This window comes from Colias eurytheme, chromosome 19 (assembly GCF_061535395.1).
Source record: "Colias eurytheme isolate Ceu_HAF_F1 chromosome 19, ilColEury1 Martin Lab GWU primary, whole genome shotgun sequence".
NCBI classification, from domain to species: Eukaryota; Metazoa; Arthropoda; class Insecta; order Lepidoptera; family Pieridae; genus Colias; species Colias eurytheme.
In genome coordinates this window covers 3,438,046-3,454,098 of record NC_142998.1, presented here as the reverse complement: position 1 = coordinate 3,454,098, position 16,053 = coordinate 3,438,046, and the positions used below count along the sequence as shown (strand labels likewise).

General features: G+C 33.3%; 1 protein-coding gene across 1 annotated transcript; it reads right to left on the bottom strand.

Annotated features, from left to right (window-relative positions):
• Positions 1-444: 444 nt before the first annotated feature.
• On the bottom strand, positions 445-14,517 carry Aldh (Aldehyde dehydrogenase). Its single transcript, XM_090112864.1, has 12 exons — positions 14,264-14,517; positions 12,155-12,303; positions 10,914-11,010; positions 9,901-10,069; positions 8,676-8,824; positions 5,920-6,022; positions 5,110-5,286; positions 3,647-3,765; positions 3,037-3,201; positions 2,174-2,308; positions 1,310-1,531; positions 445-838 (listed from the first exon to the last, which is right to left on the bottom strand). Exons 1-11 carry the CDS (start codon positions 14,363-14,365, stop codon positions 1,361-1,363), a joined length of 1,536 nt encoding a protein of 511 aa, XP_089968990.1. The 5' UTR covers positions 14,366-14,517; the 3' UTR covers positions 445-838; positions 1,310-1,360.
• Positions 14,518-16,053: the final 1,536 nt, after the last annotated feature.

The following is a 16,053-nucleotide window of genomic DNA, read 5'->3' as shown; positions in this document are numbered from 1 at the left end:
GCAATAATACAGGAAGAAAAAACAAAACCGCAAAAACTTAATAATTTTAATTAATGCAACAAGAGGAAATTGAGATTGGAGATTGAAGAGCATTTTTTTTACAAACACAATGATCCGGATAAAAGCTGGATAATATGTGATATAAGGTCATAAATAAAACAATAGGATTACAAAAAAAATATTTGCAATAAACTTTAAAGTTATTTTTGCGAAAGTTCTGATATTTTATTAGTAGAGATAATATTATAAAGCTGAAGAGTTTGTTTGTTTGAATCTCAGGAACTACTGGTCCGATTTGAGAAATTATTTCGGTGTTGGATAGCCCATTTACCGAGACAGGCTATATATCATCACGCTAGGACCAACAGGAGCGGAGCAATGTGGGCGAAACAGCGGAGCACAGCTAGTAGGTGATATAAGGTTATAAATAAAACAACTGCAGAATTTGAAAAAATTATATATTAGAAATAAAGTTTTAAGTTTATTTACAAGTAAATGCTTTTAACAACCTTTTGCGAAAGTTATGATATTTTTCACTTAATCTTAAGATATTTTTGACTAGTGTGCGTATGTTAAGATATATGTATATTTGGAAAAGTACATACATTTATATAATTTTAGGTGTTATTGTCAAATTTTTCTTTTGTGTTTTCTTTCGTTTAACTATGAATATATATTTCTGTTTTAGAAGTGAAACTTCTTTAGGCGCGTTGAGAATAAAATTTCAAGGTTTTTTAGGAGTAAGGCGGCGATTTTTGTATCTTTGAATCTTGCTAAAGAAGTTTTACTTTTTATTCATACTATATTATGCTTTTAAACATGTAGACATAGTAAATACCATGGACGTATAAAAAAAGACGGACGCCGTATTACGAACTAACAACGTGAAGCCACCATAGTAAGCTAGCGATCGTGTAAAGACAATAAACACGCACACACTCTCACCATAGTAAGCTAGTCGGCCGCCATTACGTCGTGAACTACCGACTGATTAACTGCGTCACTGTTTCACAAAAAATATTTAAAATGCCGTCTTGCGTGGTTAAATGGTGTCGCAACAGTACAATTTTAAATAACAAATCACAAGAGATTACATTCCACAGGGAAGCAAGTTATTTCTTTTATGTTTTAATGACAAAATTATTACGGCAAAATTTATAGAAAAAAATACAGCCGCCATTGTCATCAACACAGCTGTTGCCATGGCAACATGGCACACACACATGGATGTTTCGCCGCCATTACTAGGCTTCACTCAATGTTTAGGCGATATACCGTCCGTCTTTTTTTATACGTCCATGGTAAATACAATAATTATATAATATTTTCTCGCCAACAATATTTTATTTCACTTCACAAATTACGAGTTCTTATGCGTCATGCGGACAACAACCGCCTTAACTTCTGTATAGTTCTGTAAGCCATAAGGGCCATTTTCCCGTCCGAGCCCGCTCTGCTTGTATCCGCCGAACGGCACCTGGTTACCGAACACGTTGTAATCGTTCACCCACACTGTGCCTGCGCGGAGACCCTGGGAACAAAACATGTATTATTACAAATAAATAAATAAAAAAAAGACGTGTGTCACTCGGGGACTGCCGCGGTAAAGCTATTGCATGCTATGCCTTCAAGCCACACCTCCGCGCCCGTCGGAGTAGGGAGCGTGAGGTTTTTTCGTTACGGAATTTCTCGATTCAGTCCCCGCGCTCAAGGGTCCGCGATAGAAGATATGCAATAGCTTAAAAATATTTTGGTAATAAATAAAATGAGAATTAAAAATTTACACTCTATACTAATATTATAAAGCTGAATAGTTTGTTTGTTTGAACGCGCTAATCTCGGGAACTACTGGTCCGATTTGAAAAATTCTTTCGGTGTTAGATAGCCCATTTATCGAGGAAGGCTATAGGCTATATTATATCATCTCGCCGAGACCAACAGGAGTGGAGCAATGCGTGTAAAACCGCGGAGCACAGCTAGTGTTAGATAAAATATTTAAACAGCATTATGCATGGTTTGAGACCCTCTTAACATCAAATATGTACTTCCTTTTTAGTATAATTTCGAAAATTAATATTTTAATGTCAGTAGGATTTTTTTGTAAAAATTAGTTAGAATCGAATAGATCTGTTTAATTAATTAAAAATCCTGAATACCATCAATTATAATATACCTGAATAAGATAGTTGGCCTTGTCTAAATCTTTAGTGAACACTGCAGCGGCTAAACCGTATTCGGTGTTGTTTGCGCGATCGAGTACCTCATCCAAGCTCGAGAACTTCATGATCTGTTGTACTGGGCCGAAGATCTGAAATTTTCATTTAGTTATAGTAAATTAAAAGACATTTTATTTATGTCTCCAGTATAAAATAATAGAAAATGTGTTAATAAATAATAATGCTAATTTATCATTTTCACATACTGTGTTCATTATATAGATACACTAAACAATATAAATATACAATTAGTGTCTTAATTCGAATAGGTTTTCACTTTTTCATCCAGAAAACAAAAAGCTCAGGGTTGCGGACAACGACTTCAAATCAATAAGTTAGGGGTTCGAGACCAGGCGGGCGTACAGGAAAATTTTTCAATTTATCTGCGCATGTTGTAACATCACCACTGCTCGAACGGTGAAGGAAAACATCGTGAGGAAACCGACATGTCGAAGAATCAAAAGTTCTACGACATGTGACATCCGCCAACCCACACTTGGCCAGCGTGGTGGATCATTGCCCTGTACCCTCATAGGAGACCCGTGTCCTAACAGTGGGCACGTGTAAGGGCTGATGATGATTGAAATTGATATTTTTTTATAGCATTCAAATGCTCTTTATAAATATAAATTTTATAAAGAATAGAAAAAATTCGATCACTCAGCGGAACTCGAACCCGCATCCTTTCGCGCCATTCCGGGGCAGATGCCTGACCAATTCAGCCACTCGTGACCCGCCAGAGCAATCGAATTTATTTTATTCTTTCAGTTTTATGTGTCTAAGGGACAGATGATGATTGTCTAAATAAACAATTTCTTACCTCAACTTTAGCGATATCCATATCATCGGTGACGTCACTGAACACAGTGGGTTGCACAAAGTATCCCCCCCCACTGACCGCTCCGCCCCCCACTTGAAGGGAAGCGCCTTGTTTCTTACCGCTCTCTATGAGACTTAGGATTTTTGCGTGTTGTTCTGCGTCGACCTGGAATAAGTATTTTCGGTTAGATACATTATGTCAGTATAAATAAACAATCTACAGTCAGGCTCAAAAACTGTCCTAAGCAAAACTCTGCTCGCATGTATTAGGCTGACTTTTATAATGAGCTGAAATTTCGAACATGACTGACACGAAATAAGATGTTAATGAGCAATTTTTATTAGGGATTGAAACCTACTTATTTAGCCTTACCGGGGCAAAGGTAAATTGATAATTTCAATAATTGTTTGATACGACATTTCTTGACTACTTTTCAATAGGCGATTGTGAGTCTATAGTTGTTAAACGTCACTATTTATTAATATATAGAGAAGAAAACGACATTAAATACAAACAAAAATAGTCGATGTGCTTAATAGTGATGTTTTTAATGCACAAATAAATTTAAAATAATTCCTTTATGTCGCAGTCGGTTAAAATAATAACATACCTGTGGCCCCTGCTCAGTTTTAGGGTCGAAGGGGTTGCCCACAACACGGCGCTTCGCCCTCTCAGCTGACATCTCTACGAATTTATCGTAGATCTTGTCCTCTACGAATGTTCTGGATCCTGGATGGAGAAAAAAAATATAAAAAATAACAACAAAATAATGCGCAAATTCTTATAAAAAATCTACCTTCCTAATATTTGTTTTGTAAGTCAAAATTGAATATGAGACAATAGTTTTACTTCAAATAAAGACCATATAGTTTAATTTCAAATTATGGTACTACTTTTATAGTGTTGAAGTACATGGTTTGTTTTAATTACAGAGGTTTTTTTAACACATATGGAGATAAATAAAAACATTGAAATGCGGATGTACTTCATAGTATAATTTTCCTGGTTCTTACAAAAAACCTCGTAAACAATGTTAGACGCATTTTTTATGCATGCTTATAGTAATAATAACTGTTACTATATAATACCATGCCCTTTTTATTACAGACAATTCAATTTAACATAATATAGCGTGCAAATTTTCTATGGGTCCAGGAAGAAATTACTTTAAATACTGGAGATGAATGAAAATGCTCCCTTTGATCAAAACTTGCTATCTTCAGTATTATTTTTCCTGAGCCTATAGAAAATGTTCACCCTGTTTATTTTATAATCTCTAATATCTATAAGTATAAGAGCCTATACGCACTATGCGGGTAGCCGCATTGCGGGTAGCCGTCCGGCTGACCGCAAGCACAATTATGTACGTAATATTCATTTCTATGCGCACTGCGATGCGGCTACCGCAGACCGCACAGCGTGCATAGAAATGAATATTACGTACATAATTGTGCTTGCGGTCAGCCGGACGGCTACCCGCAATGCGGCTACCCGCATAGTGCGTATACGCTCTTAGATGTAAGTATCGCGAAAGGTCAACCACATTTCAAAATTATAAAAGGAATATTGACGTAAAAAGCAAATATTATTAAAGTTACATAAAAAATACTAGTTCAACTTGAGTGATTAAGAAGCAAAACATTGTTCGTGCGGTAGTTTCTTATATTAATTGTACATTCATTGACTATGTAACTTCCTGGAATTACAATTACCTATGTGCTTCTAATTGCCAGCATATAAATTTTATTTATATTTTTCTATAATGAATTGAAAAGTATTGATCGTGAATTGTTATAAATTATTATTTTGACACAAAATATTAAATTACTTTTTGTGTACTGAAGCGAAAGTTCTTATGACGCGTTGAGAGTAAAATGTCAAAATCGCGTCATGGCAATACCGTCACATCATGTAGCAAGGCGACGATTTCTGTATTTTTGAATGTGTACACTCACCGGCAGCAAAATACAAAGAATAAAAAAGGATTAAAAAACAAGTCCATTTAGTACAAAGGTCCCTTCCACTGGAAGGACGGGGAATGAAGCGAAATTTAATTAAAAAAAACACACTCACCGGCACAGCAACACTGGCCCATATTATAAAACAGCGCCATATGTGCTTGTTCAACAGCGTATGGCAGGTCACAATCAGCCAACACTATGTTAGGTGACTTGCCACCTAACTCTAGTGTTATACGCTTCACGTTGTTGGCTGCACCACGCTGTATTAGTTTGCCCACTTCTGTTGAACCTAGGGGCATAAATAAGGAAAGTTGTAGGCTAAGTTAATTTTGATGGAGCTAGTTAATATTAAGAGAAATGTGGTTTTGATAACAATTTAGTTTGGGGGAAAACATTTCCTCTTTAGTTAGTTATTTAAATTTTTTAAGCTATTGCATAGCTTCTATCGCGGGCCTTGAGCGCGGGGACCGAATCCAGAAATTCCGTAACGAAAATCCTCACGCTCCCCACAGGGACGGGCGCGGAGGTGTGGCTTGAAGGCATAGCATGCAATAGCTTTACCGCGGCAGTCCCCGAGTGACACGTCTTTTTTTTATTAAAAAATTCACTGGTATAAAATGCAGTTCTATTTATTTTTTAGAGATGAAGGAACGTTTTCAGCAAAATTAGCTATCTCGAGATATGCTTGATTTTATCCCTAATACCTGTTTGGGATAGAGGTTTAAAAAAATAAAAGCACAAATAATGTGTCTGAGGCAACTCAGCTAAAATAAATATCAATTTTTTAAACAAAGATCTTATTTGACAAACTAATTCTGAGCTATGTTTAAAAAAAAAAATAGACAAAATAACCGATGTCAAAATTTACCTTTTTTTTAAATCTATGGTATTTTTTTATTTTCAGTGTAAATACAATATTTACCTGTGAAAGCTATCTTGTCAACATCAGGATGATCGACTAGAGCTGCGCCCGCGTCGCCGAAGCCCGGCAGTACATTTACTACGCCTGGTGGGAATCCTGCTTCCTATATACATACAGGGTGTCCCAAAAGGTTCCGTAGCTAGGAGGAGGGGTGATAGGGGTGGTCATGAGAGTCACCAGAAAAATAAAAAAAAAATTCCCCTCTGGGTATTAAAAAAATAAAAGGCATTTATAAAAAAAATTAAAATTTTATACCTTGTGAGGCGATTTTGCCCCCGATGACCTACAATTATTGGTATATTAAAAAAAAATTGCTGTTATGCTATCGTCAATAACCCTTTTTCAAATTGAAATAAGAAAAACAATACATATCTAACCAATATTTTAAAGAAAATTAAGTTTTTGTCCAATCAAGGACTTAGTAATTACGATTTCACTCAACTTCCTCTAAGTGTACTGAAAAAAAAAAGTACTATGCAACTCCGGCGAGTAACTTAAAAAGTTAGGTAATTTTATTGCGATTCCAAAATGGTATAACACTTACTTGAAAAATTCTTATTAGGATATGTAAAGATGATTTTCGGGAACAATACCCCAGCAGAACAAAACATACCAATAAAACAATAGTCTCAAACTCGTACACAAATAGTACATTTTTAAATGTCTATTCTGTTCCTTAAAACTTAAAAAGATAAATAATATTTTATTGCAATGGTTTTAATTGAAACTCAAAAATAAAACAAAATCGTAATTATTTATTTAAACAAAATGCTCGAAATGTCTACCACCAACATAAATACACGCCCTACATCGTTTTAAAAATGAGCGGGAGATATGGCGGGCAAATCTTCTATTGTTTATTGATTCCGCGGCCTCTGTAATCCTCGCCCTCAAGTCAGCCAAGTCCCTGATGGGTTTTCCGTAAACTTTTTCTTTTATAGCACCCCAGTAAAAAAAGGCTAACGGGTTTAAATCCGGTGAACGAGCTGGCCACGCTATAGCACCGGCCCTTCCCATCCACCTACCAGAGGAATCCCTTCATCTAGGAAATCCCTTACAGGACGTGCATAATGTGCTGGGCACCCATCATGCTGGAACCACATATTCCTCATTGTTTCTAGCGGCACATCTTCCAATAGATTTGGTAATTCGTTTTGTAAGAAGTGTAAGTACACCTCTCCAGTCAGTGCCTCAGGTAGCTCAAAGGGTCCTATTATTAATTTACCATTTAGTATTCCGGTCCACATATTCACTTTGAAACGATATTGGGACCGATCTTCTCTAAGTAGGTGGGGATTTTCTATGTGTCACTCGTGCAAATTGTGTAGGTTCATGTATCCGTCCTTTTTAAAAGTAGACTCGTCGGACCACAGTATTTTATTAAAAAATTGAGGAACCACCCTATGCATGCGCAACATCCTACGACAAAATGCAAGTCTCGCAGGATAATCGCGTGGTAACAGACCCAACGTGAACCACCAAACGTGTTTAGTTTGGTTACATTGTTATTGGTATGTTTTGTTCTGCTGGGGTAATGTTCCCGAAAATTATCTTTACATATCCTAATAAGAATTTTTCAAGTAAGTGTTATACCATTTTGGAATCGCAATAAAATTACCTAACTTTTTAAGTTACTCGCCGGAGTTGCATAGTACTTTTTTTTTCAGTACACTTAGAGGAAGTTGAGTGAAATCGTAATTACTAAGTCTTTGATTGGACAAAAACTTAATTTTCTTTAAAATATTGGTTAGATATGTATTGTTTTTCTTATTTCAATTTGAAAAAGGGTTATTGACGATAGCATAACAGCAATTTTTTTTTTTAATATACCAATAATTGTAGGTCATCGGGGGCAAAATCGCCTCACAAGGTATAAAATTTTAATTTTTTTTATAAATGCCTTTTATTTTTTTAATACCCAGAGGGGAATTTTTTTTTTATTTTTCTGATGACTCTCATGACCACCCCTATCACCCCTCTTCCTAGCTACGTAACCTTTTGGGACACCCTGTATAAAAAAATTTACTAACATATTTTTTTAGTTATTCATATAAATGGAGAAGTGAAAGTGTTTATTTAGTGCAAAATGATAGTGCAAGTCTTTTAAATTCCTTAAAGTGTCCTAAATAATTCTATATAAATAATAGAATTAAGAAATAATTTTTTTATGGTATTTAGGTACCCATAATATATAAAAGAATCGTCTTACTTTTATTGGCACTTTTAATCAATGTTTATACTAAGTAAAACACTGATAAAATTCATTATCAATTATCATGCCAATTATGTTTATAAATAGGAAACATTGTGTTCGAGAATATTTGATAACACAACTTTGCGAATTGATAATATAAGTAATATGTATTAACATGAACATATTTTTTATTATTTTTCGTCTTAATTAATAAGGAACATAAATTAATTGACGCATTAAGTCGAAAAGTAGAACATGGCGAGGAAATCACCATGTCCAAGAATCAAAAAAAGTAGAGTGTCACCGATTTTCATAAAGTAAATTATAAACTAAACCTTCACAGGACTATTGCTGAAATTGAGAAAAAAATAAGAAGATACCGATTATTAACAATACAATTAAAACACAACATTATCATTCTCTTTTCTAACTGCCATCTACCATTAATTATCGAAACGCTCCTACATTTATGACCCCTTCTTTCAATTCTATATTTTCATAGACCCTGAAGTAAACATTTATTATTCTTAAATCAATACATTTGTTAATTTTCCCAACATACCTTGACCAGCTGCGCCAAATACAATGCGGTGAGTGGAGTCTGTTCAGCTGGCTTCAGGATCAGAGTGTTGCCAGTGGCCAACGCTGGGCCAAGCTTCCATGCCGCCATCAGAAGTGGGAAATTCCATGGGATGATTTGACCACATACCCCTGGATTATGGATGGAAATTATGTAGACTTCTTTATTAGCACCGCAGTATAGCACAATAAGTATATCTGAACCTTATACATAGGGACAAATTAAAAACGAGTTCCTGTCAGCCAGTTTTTAGTAGCCAAATTATAGGCCTTTTTTCAGACGAATGCGTTTGCTATTTGTTAAAAAATCTAAAAGACCTAACACAAAATAAACAGTCCTCATATTTAAAACCCTAATCGCATGTAGTACCTAGTGTTATCAACGTAATGGAATAAATTCAATGCTACGGAATGTATAATTTTATGTTATTCTAAGACATGTTAACTGAAAAAAGAATCATAAGAAGGCCGGTTTTATACATTTTTTTTTTCAATTTAATTTACTTTTGGTTTATCTAACTACTAGCCTCCCTATAACCAAAAGTTATAAACTGTCGAAAGTTATTTTAATAGAGCAAAATAACTGTTTTAGGATACCTACCCACCCAACTTAACATCTACATAAAAACCATGTACCTAAGTTATTCAAAAGGAGCCATAAGCTAACATTATTATCTCGTTAAATCATCAGATTTGACCGATTACAGTTACTCCATTTTGTCTCGTATCTTGACAATCAAGGTCGAGAGGAACTCGATATATGTAACACGTTTGTAACACATTAGGTATTAGTGTATTACGCTAAAATGTTATTTACACATGACTATGTAAAAAAATAGTTAGGCCAAAATGAGCCTTATTTTAAGGCAAACGTGCCATAGCATGATTTGTTTATAAAAGTGAGTGGAATTTTTTTCTTTATTTTAGATCGTCTATAATAAATATGCTAATAATAAATATGCTAGAACATCTGTTTCATTGTAAATCATAATACAACTCGTCTGGTTAGAAATGTGAGGATTTTTTAATGAATTTATTATTATTCATACTACTCAATCGCTCTTATTTATGTATAAAATCAACGAAACGAAAAAATATCATATTTTTCTACTTACTTTATTTAAATGTTTTTCCATAAGCTTAATGGCAACTCATATAAATTCGAGAGCCCAAAAAAAGACACAAAAAATATTAAAAAAAAATCTCACCAACAGGCTCATGGCGGGTGTAGGCAAAGTACTTTCCATCCGTGGGCAGAACTTTACCGTGGTTCTTGTCAGCCCAGCCAGCGTAGTATCGCAGGTTTTTGATAACAGCATTAATATCGCCATAGTAAGCCGCTAGATAGGGCTTACCGTTGTCTAGGGTTTCTAGACTCTAGAGAAAGAAATTTGATATAATTATGGATTTTTTACCGGTTTCTCTTGATTGCAAGTAGTTAAAGCTTGGTAGGAGTTACTACTCTAATGCTTCGATTTGTAGCGAGTCCTATTATGGACATATTTGTACATACATGATACAGTGTAACGATAAATAGTTCTCAACACTCGAATATGGCATAATTAGAAAACATACGATAAAAGATTAAATAATATAAAACTTCACGTTAACATGCTGTTTTCTGGCAATAAAGATTTTTTTGTAACCTAAGTACATGATATGATACATATATAATAAAATCGTAGACAAACAAAATAGATGAACTAAAAAAAATATTATACCGGCTGAATTTAGAATACCTACATGTGTACATGGCGGATGTTGTATTTTTCGTAGTATACGAATAAATGAAAGCTGCATTTTATTGCTCACTTTATAGACATAACATGGCCTTGATAATACACTTGACTTGTGTTCGAATGAATTTATAATTTATACATTTACATTCGATATCCATTCTATGGTCCTTAGAACTATTATAGAACCGAAAGTATACCTACGATCGTTTTCTGGTTAAAACGGCTAAATCGATGTTGATGAAATTTATCATAAGTAGATAGTCTATCTTGGAAAAGGTAATTGAATACATATTTTTTTAAAGAGGTCTTAGAGAGGTTTAATGTCTATTGATATTTTCTTTTTTATGAGGCAAAAGCTAAAAAAATAGAAAATGTGCAGTTTACGATTTCTTTGTATCCCAATACTGAAAAAAAAAATTGAGAAAAAGTACCTACTATATTTTTTCACAAGAAACAAAGTCATTGTATTTAAATGGACTTACCGCTATATAAGTTCTATCTCTCTCAACCAGGTCTGCCAACTTGTTGATGAGGTAGCCTCGGTGTGACGCATCCATGGTCCTCCAAGGGGAGTTCAGTCTATAGGAAATAGTAACATTAAATAATTTTTTCGTTATGAGCAAAATTTTCTTATTTTTCTTTCCACTGCTGGGACAAATAAAAGGTCTCTTATAAGGAGATATATACCATGATTAATGCTCTCCTAGTAGATTTGGCAGATGTTATACCTATGTCGTCAAACCTTTTTTTTTTGTTTATGGAGGTTTTCGGTATGACTGAGGACCACATTCGCCGATTGGGATATGAATACATAAAGAGATATGATAGCCAAAAAAAATACAAATTTCATAGGTATACTTAGTCAACATTTTACATGTTTTTCGAGTTTCAAAAACTCGATTTCGTGAGCTTTGAGAAACCTTGTATATTCATTTTAATTTTTAAACTTTGAAATAGGTACATACATCTAAAAAATCGTATATCTACATTAATATTTCATGTAGTAGTTTATCTTTGTAATAAAAAAAGTTGATTAAAAAGTATTTCCGTGAATCGTGATTGTCCTGCGTGAGTGGACATGGCGCAAAAAACAGTAAACATGCATTATCAAGACCATTTTATTTTAATTACATACCTTTAAAATTACAACATGCAATGCATAAAAAGGGCTGTAATTTTTTAATTGATTAATTAAAGATTGGTACATAAAAAAAGGATTCTAAATTATTTTTTCAAAAAATAAAAAATTGAATTGTTGATCATTTAAATTTGAATTATGTAACTAATAAAGGGCTTGTTAATACATAATTGTATTGTAAACTTAGAGCAGCTAAAATTTCCATGAGCAGACACAAATAAAACAACCTATATCTATTGTGTTCTCTTATTCCGGAAAAATACTAGAAATTGCATTTGATATTTTTAGTTTTATAGCATTCAACTGATTTATAAGAATAAATTTTTAAGGCATAGAAAAAATTTGTACATGAGGCGGGGTTTTAAAGTGAAACTTTTATTACATCGTCTCAAACTTTTTGGTCTGTGTAGCGCATGTCGCGTGACGGTCGGCTGCCGAGTAGGTATAAAGCAGTGTTCGGAACCGTACGATAATTATCGTACATATACGATAATTTTGTGCCTAAGTTTCACTTTTACCGTGTTTTCATAAAACCACACAACATTTTTTTTTAATTTATAAATACTAGAAATAATTCATACTAACTTAAACGCATCCTTGGCCGCCTGAACAGCATCATCAACATCAGCTTTCCCAGCCTGCTGAACTTCAGCAATTACTTGCTCATTGGCTGGGTTGATTGTTTGGAACGTCTTGCCATCTGCTGATTTCACCCACTCATTGTTTATGAATAGCTGGCAACAAAAAAATTGTTGTTTAATAATTATGCTGCTTTTTGTTTGGCTTTAATCTTCAATAAAGACTGTTTATTAACTCGGACTTTGGCAGGATAAGGACTGATGTAAAATGTAAACTATAAAGCATAAAAAAATCCCAGTAGTTTTTGTTATCATGATAATATTTTCAACTTAAAGAATCACTTGATTTTTGAAATGCTTTATATTATAACATTGTATGAGTAAGAATATTTAAAAGGAATATAATTACTGCTCCTTAATCATGTTAATAAATTCAATATTAATACAATACAAAATAATTCAAATCTATACTAATATTATAAAGCTGAAGAGTTTGTTTGTTGTTTGAGCGCACTAATCTCAGGAACGATTTGAAAAATTCTTTCAGTGTTGGATAGCCCATTTATAAGAAAGGCTATAGGTTATATATCATCACGCTAAGAGGAGCTAAGCTAACAGGAGCAGAGCAATTCGGGTCAAACTGCGGGAAACAGCTAGTTAGATATATATTATACTAGCGGTCCGCCCCGGCTTCGCCCGTGGTACATATTTACGTTTTCTCTACATAAAAACCATCCTCGTACTTCAAGGAATATAATAAAAAAAGAATTATCGAAATCGGTTCAGCCGTTCTGGAGTTATGCGCTTACCAACAAATTTTGCGATTCATCATCACTACATAGTATAAAACAAAGTCGCTTTCCCTGTCCCTATGTCCCTATGTCCCTTTGTACGCTTAAATCTTTGAAACTACGCAACGGATTTTGATGCGGTTTTTTTTAATAGATAGAGTGATTCAAGAGGAAGGTTTATATGTATAATAAGATCCATTAAGTAGTGGAGAAGTACTGTTATTTTTGAGGTTTCTAATGTGATGTCGTAAAAAATTACATTTATTCCGCTTACATTGCAAACGCAGGCTGAACCCTACGAGTTTTATCAAAATAATGTACTAAGTATTATACACATTGAAAAGGTCTACAGAAAAGTCCGCGATGGTATATGTCTATCTCTTATGGATAACCCACAATAACTTTTTTTTGTCATTTACTTTTTACGACAAATAATGGCTAATTTTCGAAGCGATTTTAACCAATACAGCATTAATCCTTAACCAATTAAATACCATGGATACATTGTTCATTTAATATAGATCTATATGGCCCTTTACACCGTATGATTTAAGTGAATATTTTCGAAGATATTACAGATTTAAAAATTGCAGGACGTAGCGTTTGCGGCCGCCCGGCTATGTATTTTATACCCGTGCGATGCCGGAGGCTGGAGCGGGCCGCTATATTTTTATACCTATACAACGTTCACAATTTTTCTGTAGTGTATTTAGTATCAGCATTGCACCCGTGCGAAGCCGGGGCGGGTCGCTAGTTTTTATATATAAGATTAATTCAGTTTAAACTTATATTCAATTTAATAATCAAGATTATATTTCCATATGCGGTGTGTGGTGTGCCTATATATAATATAGGTAATATAGCTATAAATAAGTATTTTATCGTCAATATATAAATTTCTCAGAACTATCTCCCATATGTTATTATATGCATGCTGATAACAATAGATAGAATGTCAATATTTCTGATAAATAATAATATAATGTAAATACCTAATGTACCTATACAACTAGGTATTTAACAAATAAACATTCAAGTTTTATCAAGGTAGCTATATCAGACTAATTTTTATTTGTAAAATAATGTTTAAGCTTAGAGGTCTAAATAAAATTTATCAGATACTTAACTAGTATTTTTATAATTTATATTATTTAATATTTAAAAAAAAAATATTCGTCATCGCTGAAAAGCTTCTTCAAGTCGAACAATCATTGTCAATATTTAGGTATATCGTAAATATTAATACATAATTAATTTAATATTTATTAATATTACGTAGGCACCAATATTTTTTATATATAAGTAATATATAATTAAAAGCTTACTCCTGTATATAAAATATCCGGGCTGGTATGCGGCGCTGGCGCAGTAGCGGTTGCAAATTGAGCTTGTTGAAGCTTTAGAACTTTGTTTAAATTACGAAACATGATTTTAAAATATTTAAATCACTTTAACACTAATCACTTGATGCTGAATTACCGGCCGGCTGGAATTCGGAAAGATGTTTTTTACAATTATTTTGGAACGTTCTCTCAGCTGAGAATAACGTTACCAAATGAATGAAATCGAAAATAATGAATTGAAATGTCAAATGTCAATCTAACAGAGTACCGTGAAACCTGCTTACTTTGCCACTTTTTCATGTGTCAAAAAGTTTGATTCGCTTTAAAAAAATATAATTGTATGAAAACGTAATGAGTAACCTGCACCTAGACGTAGTAAATTTCATGAAAATTTACATTATTACTAAAAGTCTATTTCATTTTTGTAAATTATAATATTTTAAGCATAAAAACAATTATGGCAAAGTTAGCTGTCACTTCTGGTAAATTTGCCAAATTGCCATATGAAAGAAAAAATGAAATTTTTGGAGTTTATGAGGTTAAAAAGTAATATATTTGCACTCTTCCTATATCCCGTAAAATAAAGTAAAAAATTTATATTATTTAGCACTGGTAATTTAACTCTCTAAGAAGGTGGCAAATTCACCAACCTTTCCAAAATATTTCCTATATAAGAAGTTAGGGTTAGGGTTGTCAAATAAAAATGTTTTCGTAGTAGGAACAATTTAGTAAAAGTAAAAAAAAAACATAATCAATTACGTCTAGTTAGTTTCTTAACTTTGAATTGTTTTACATATAATAAAACAAAAAAAAATAGTATTCATTAAACTAACTAACTTTTTTTTATATCACACATTACACGACATTCCTAAAAGATTTAAACAATGACAAATTCTTATTTATATGATCTTGATTGAATATAAAAATTGTTGTTATTTTAAACTTGATAGGAACCAATCCAATCAAGTTTTAAAATCCGTTTGTACACATTATTTCCTATTAGCTGTACTTTATGTGTCTCTATTTCTTTTGTGTGTGCAATAAATAATTAAATAAATAAATAAATAAATACCTTTTGTAAAACAACCTTCATTTAAGCACATGCACTGTGTATTTCATACCTGGCTACCTATTTATATTTTTTTTTTTCACCAGTCAGTAGGTAGGTACTTACAATGACAATTTAATTAAAATATTCATCAGAAATTTTGTGGCAGCCCTAACCTCCAACAAAACATGGCAAAGTCACCATCACAGACGTTGTGATTGGGGTTGTTGAATTTACCAATACCAATTGCGAAGTAAAGGTAGCTTGTAGCACAGTAAATCAGCTTTTATTTAGCTAAAGAACATTATGTTAACATAATATCAAAAAAATACTTACGTAGGCAATGCTTTTCCCGTTTGTTTTTGTAAAAGTTCCGGAGCACTAAGTTTCATACCGCCAACATTCGAAAAAAGTAACCGCCGAAAATGACATCTCAAAAACAAGCTGGGTTGCCACATCTCATTCGGTGTTGCCATTTAACTCATAAATTTTACTATACAGGCATGCATACATGACAAAAAACTGATATTAAGATGTGACTACACTTTTTCCCTCAGAAGTTGGCTATGGCAAAGTCTGCAACCGTTGGCAAAGCTAGCAGGTTTTACCGGTACATGTTGTACCTGACACTACGATAGATTACTCCAAAGCTTTAGATTCTATTAGTCCATGCTCCAAAGAGTAAAGTAATAACTAATAATATATATGGATTACTGTGGGATTC